Source organism: Nomascus leucogenys, chromosome X, assembly GCF_006542625.1.
Source record: "Nomascus leucogenys isolate Asia chromosome X, Asia_NLE_v1, whole genome shotgun sequence".
Taxonomy (NCBI): domain Eukaryota; kingdom Metazoa; phylum Chordata; class Mammalia; order Primates; family Hylobatidae; genus Nomascus; species Nomascus leucogenys.
Genome location: NC_044406.1, coordinates 11,450,264 through 11,455,861, shown reverse-complemented (window position 1 = coordinate 11,455,861; position 5,598 = coordinate 11,450,264). Strand labels below are relative to the sequence as shown.

Genomic DNA, 5,598 nt, shown 5'->3' with positions numbered 1-5,598 from the left:
CTTCCGATGATTGAGAAGTTATCAAGGACTTAAAGACCTAAATGTGAGTCAATTAATTCCCGCTGGATTTAAACTTAGTACAAATCTCACCTGTGTCCTGCTAGTGTCCTTTAAACCCAAAAGATCGAATAAGTTCTTTTAAATCCAAAGATTATTCAAATGAAGAGGACCCAGTAAATTTAAAATCATGTTCACTAATGGTAACTGTATTCATTAAAGCAATCGCAAATATTGAACTCTAATTAGAAACCGGCCATTAGAAAATGAGTAAGCTTGAGTCCTGAATTCCTTAATGCAGCTGCTAAAAATGTAATTTTTACTCATCTATGTTAATGCTGGCACTTGGTTAAATAACCAAGTTCAATTTGATACCCTAAGATACTGCGCTGTAAATTATCACCTTCATTTTCTTGAGCACATGCAAGTATGTCAGCTTATCAAAACCCATAACTGCAAATATATTTTTATTAAAGCTCTCACACAATTCATACTAGGAATTCAATCAGCCTGAGAAAATCATCTCCTAGTATAGACAAGTTATTTTGCATACCTGGTTGAAACCCATTTCTGTGCCATAAGGGAATTTATCCAGTCACCAGATGCTTGTCCCTCCCCAGTGGACCAAGAGGTAGGCCTCTTTGCAAAGGTTTCATCCGCGATCCTTCCAGAGACCAGACACACCAGCTAAGTTTTTAAACTTTTTATTTGCATATTAAAAAAATTGTGCATTCCAATAATTAAAATCATTTGAACAAAAAAAAAAATGGCACTCTGATTAAACTGCATTACAGCCTGCAGGACACCTTGGGCCAGCTTGGTTTTACTTTAGATTTCACTGTCGTCCCACCCCACTTCTTCCACCCCACTTCTTCCTTCACCAACATGCAAGTTCTTTCCTTCCCTGCCAGCCAGATAGACAGATGGGAGAGGCAGGCGCGGCCTTCGTTGTCAGTAGTTCTTTGATGTGAAAGGGGCAGCACAGTCATTTAAACTTGATCCAACCTCTTTGCATCTTACAAAGTTAAACAGCTAAAAGAAGTAAAATAAGAAGGCAATGCTTGTGGAATGTACAGTGCATATTGGCGGCGCACGCCTCATTACGATTCGCCTGCTTGCTTCTCCTGTTCAATCGCTGTGACCAGAAAAAAAAAAAAAAAAACAGATGGAGGGAGATGATTAAAGGATTCAGTACAGACTAAAGGGCTTTCATTTAAAGCATCTTTTCAAATCATAAACATTCTGCACGGTATTCCATAATGGAATAAAATATGTATATTGAATAAACTAAATAGAAATACATTTTAATGGGTGTGTTTGTATTAATATGGCATATTAAATATTCCATTACTAAATTACTAAAGCCCAGTGTTTGTTGGCTGCAAAACCATTTTTAATTAACCTTTGCAAGCCACATTCATCAACTGTCGGCTCTTCCCCCGCACTTCCCCCTCCCGAATTCTTCCCGCGGCCGCTCCCAGCCTCCCGCCCTTCCACCGGCCGCTCCCACCCAGCCTTTCTAAAGATGGGGGTGGGTCGCAGCTTACTTTCTTTGGAAGGCAGTGGATTTTTCTCTTGCGTCTCTGTCTTCTTCAGTTTCGACTTATCGAATTTCTCGATCTCAGCCATATCGGGTTTGTCAGACATGGTTGCGGAGAGAAAGCTGCAGGGAGCAAGCCAAGAGCGAGCGTGAGGAAGAGCCACCCGCCCCACTGTCTCTGGGCTGGGAACTGCGCTTCCGCCCTACCGACCTGCAGGCTGAAAACCCTTCCCGCCCTCCTTCCGCTGCCGTTCCGCGCTCACGAGCTTCCTCTTTCTACAGAAAAAGAGGCGACACCCCCCGCGCCCCTCCTCCCCATATTTCAAAACGCTGTGGACCAAAGAGGGCGGATGCCTCTCAAAGCCGAATCTTGCAGAATAAAGGAAATTGACCACTGCGAATTGTTAATTACAGCGTTTAAAATTAAAGGCTGGCTAGGACAAGGGAAGAATAGGAAAGCCACTTCCGAATTCAAGTGGAAAAAATCGGCAAGAATTCCTAAAATGGAGCCCAGGTAGGAAAAGCGTTTCCATTTTCTAGCCGCGGCCTCTCCGCAAGGATGCGGGCCGGATCCGGCTTTCTCGTCCTCTCACAAAGGCGGCGGCCGCGGCTGGAGCTTCCGACCACCGCCCTACCCGCTTCCTCGCCCGCGCCACAATGCAGCCCCGCACACAAAGCGGCCGCCGCGCGCCCCGAAGCCGGTCTTGCCTGCTCTCCTGGCAATTCGGCATCCCTGGCACACATGTCTCTGCAAAGACTGTGAAAACGTCATAGTATATATAGCCCCGCCGCCGCCAGGCTGCACAGATGCAGCCCGCGCAGCCGTCCGAGGCTGGGAGGAGGCTCGGGGCTCGGGAGATGAACCTCAGAACAAAGGACCTGTCTGTTCCCCCATATCTCAGCCTCCAAGGCAACGCACAATACCTTTGCGGGCAGACACTAACAAATTTTTTAATGTCCCCTCCGAGCGGCACGGCAAAACGCCAGTTTTTCGGTTTTGTTCTTAAATCATCGATTTCCCCACCCCATTATCCAGCATTTAGGGTGTTTCGCATCCCCCCAGCTCCCCAAAACAGCCTTCCCGGGGAGAACCACTGGGGCTCGGCTTTAGGGAATGCGTTCACAGGGACGCAGATGATGAAAGGGCGAGCACGGTGGGAAAGGGACGGAGGCAGGAGGAGGAAGGAGGCAGGGGCCCTGGGGCTCACCGGAGCGAGGCGCGCGAGAACGAGCGAAGACTGGTCTGTGCAGTGGCCACCACCGAGTTGTCGGGCGGGGTGCGGCGGGCGCCGCTTTATGGGCGCTCCTATGTAAATGAGGTGATGTCACCCGTCGGCCCGCTTAACTCCTTCGCGCCGCGTCTCGGAACGGCATCCGGAGGCCTGCCGGGCTTTTCGGGAGCCCCACCCCCATCCGGGGTCCACTAGTGCACGCTAACCACAACGATGGCGAAAAAAATAAATGAGCAAAGCACGCTCCAACACTTCATAACACATTTTCCTCTTTTACGTTTATTTCATTACGATGAATTTTTGCAACAGCAGCGCAAAAATTGCTCTTGGGGACCAGTGCATAATAACTAAGGGTCGGGGTGGCACCTGGGGTGACAGGCATTCTTTTATTGCGAAACTGCCTTTGTCTACTGTGGACATCTCCACACAAGGGCGCGGTGTCTCTCCCTGGAGGGCCTGGCCCGCTGCAGGGGTACGATTCCTGTGACTCAGCTTTCAGACCAGTGGAGGGCATGCGCCCCACCCCGGGCCTCTTTGTCTTCCTTGCTGGCGTTCCTCTTGCCTTGGGTGGGACGTAAAGCACCCTTAAGTGATTTTAAAAGAGAAAGTTTCATCACTGAAACATCCATATTGTTTCATCAGCATAATTTTTGTGAGCACTGGAGTCAACAGTAATATTTGCTGGGTGTAAGGTAATTTGGAATTTATAGGGTAAAACACCTCCCTCTTAGCAAAATAAGTCAAGCTCAAGCTCTGCCATTGACTTTACTGCCTGACAATGAGGAAGTTCTTTACCTTCCTCTTCCTTATTTTCATAAATTATAAAAGTGATGGCTAAGGAGGCCTGCGTTGAATTCCAAAGACTACAGTTACATTATCTCTAACGTCTTAAGGTGAAATTCAAAAATCAAATTATATTTTCGAGGGAGCGTTTCCAGCACTAGGACATCTCTGAAGTGCATCTGCATCTGGAAATATAAGAGATTCGGGTAGAGGGAAGCAGTTTTCAAAATGGCACCTGACTCTGTGAATACCAGTGACCCACTTGCTACTGAAAATTAGTTACAAATACCATGCCACGCGCCTGCAAATGGCGTGTGGAAGGAAAAAGACGCGCCGGTTACAAAGAGGCCTAGCTGTGATTATTTCTAAGAGACAAGGCAGTGTGCAAAATATTCCTTCTCCTTTTCCGTGGCCTAGGGAAATGTTTTTAGAAACCCCTTGCTAATCATTTTTATGGAAAGGCTTTTGTCTCGCTGGGGATTAGAGTCAACCTTATATATAGACCCTTGAATGCCACTGCCAGCAGCTTGGACTTCCCCGTTTCTCCATCTACTTGACTTCCTTTTTCCTGGGGAGGAAGGAGGTGGGGGTGAGCAGGGGCAGGTGACCGTCTGGTTCCCTAGTTAATGCTCTGCTGGGTGGCTACCTTCCTGGCCTCCGAATGGGGCACTGGACCTGTTCGTGCATGCACCAAATGTCACCTGTCTGGTAACAGTCCCCCCGCCCCTGTTCCATGTTGGGAGTCCACTTCATCGTTGAAACACAGAAAAGATCTTGCAGGGTGCCTTTTTGCCCGGTTAGCTGGCAGCTGCCATTGTACCGACACCGTTTCCGCAGGTTCTGTGATTCCATTTCCCCTCACCCAGCTGCTGTCGAAAATCATTTCTTTCCTCCCAATGTCTCCTGATGACAAAGGAGTGCCACTACCTTCTCCTGGCTTCTTCTCCCAAGGGCCTTTCCTCAGAAAGGGTTAGGCCTCACTGAAGCAATTCTCCAAAGGAGATGGACGAATGCAAACTTGGAAATGTCTGGAGAAGTTTTCCAGTGCGGTAGCAAGCAGCCTTCCACTGTGCTGAGACACTGATAGAGGGCAGGTGGAAACAGAGAGGAAGAGAAAGAGAGACGTCTGCTTAAAGGAAAAGAGTTCCCATGATTGGGATTGACCTGCCAACCGGTCAGGAGACCTAGAGAGACAGGAAAGGGAAGGGTGGTGCAGATACAAGGAAATGCAAACCAAAGGAATATTCTTAAAAGTTGCATGACTCTGGCCACATGAATGAATCTTTCTGTGCTGGAGTTTTCTCATCTGTAAAATGGGTTCATTGCAACACCGACCTCACAGGGTTGTTGGGAGGATTAAATGCTTCAGACAGTGCATGACAATTAGTAAGCTCTTTCTATTGTTATGATTCATATGATTTAGGATGGAAGGTTGAGGAAAAATAATAATTGTCTTAGTGTTTAGAATTAATTGAAAATTTTAGGTGTCTTGATATTATTTCTCCTATAGAGACATTTATATATTATATATTATTTCTATATAATTAATATATATGAATATATATTATTATTTTCGCTTACAAAATGTTGATAGAAGATCTTTTGGTAGTTTTACAGCAAATAAAAAATGACAACTGTCGGTTGATATTTTCTAAGAGTCAGGCATTGTAACAGAAGTTTTACATTGGTTTTTTCCTTTCTTTCCCACCGCCTTTCCATGAGAAGTTTCCAGATGGGGAAACTGAGGCTTAGAGAGCCATCATTGGGTTACCTCAGCTGGTAGCCACTCTGTCATATATGCCAAGAGCATATAAAAGTCCTCCCTGCATCCTCTTAGTCTGTACCCGAGAATCACCAGGAAGAGTGTGAGTAACTAGACTGCTGTGCTTTCCACAGTGTCTGGTGGATAGTAGTTGCTCAATAACAGTTCTCCCACTGCATTGAATTGATTTTCTTTTCTTTTCTTTTTTTGAGACAGTCTCGCTCTGTCACCCAGGCTGGAGTGCAGTGGTGTGATCTCAGCTCACTGCAGCCTCAACTTCCCGG

General features: G+C 46.6%; 1 protein-coding gene across 1 annotated transcript; it reads right to left on the bottom strand.

The window, feature by feature from the left end:
• Positions 1-685: 685 nt before the first annotated feature.
• On the bottom strand, positions 686-4,404 carry TMSB4X (thymosin beta 4 X-linked). The gene is made up of 4 exons (XM_003261030.4): positions 4,199-4,404; positions 2,746-2,829; positions 1,545-1,660; positions 686-1,132 (listed from the first exon to the last, which is right to left on the bottom strand). The coding sequence occupies exons 1-4, from the start codon at positions 4,402-4,404 to the stop codon at positions 1,098-1,100; spliced, it is 441 nt and encodes a 146-aa protein (XP_003261078.2). The 3' UTR covers positions 686-1,097.
• Between the last annotated feature and the right edge of the window lie 1,194 nt (positions 4,405-5,598).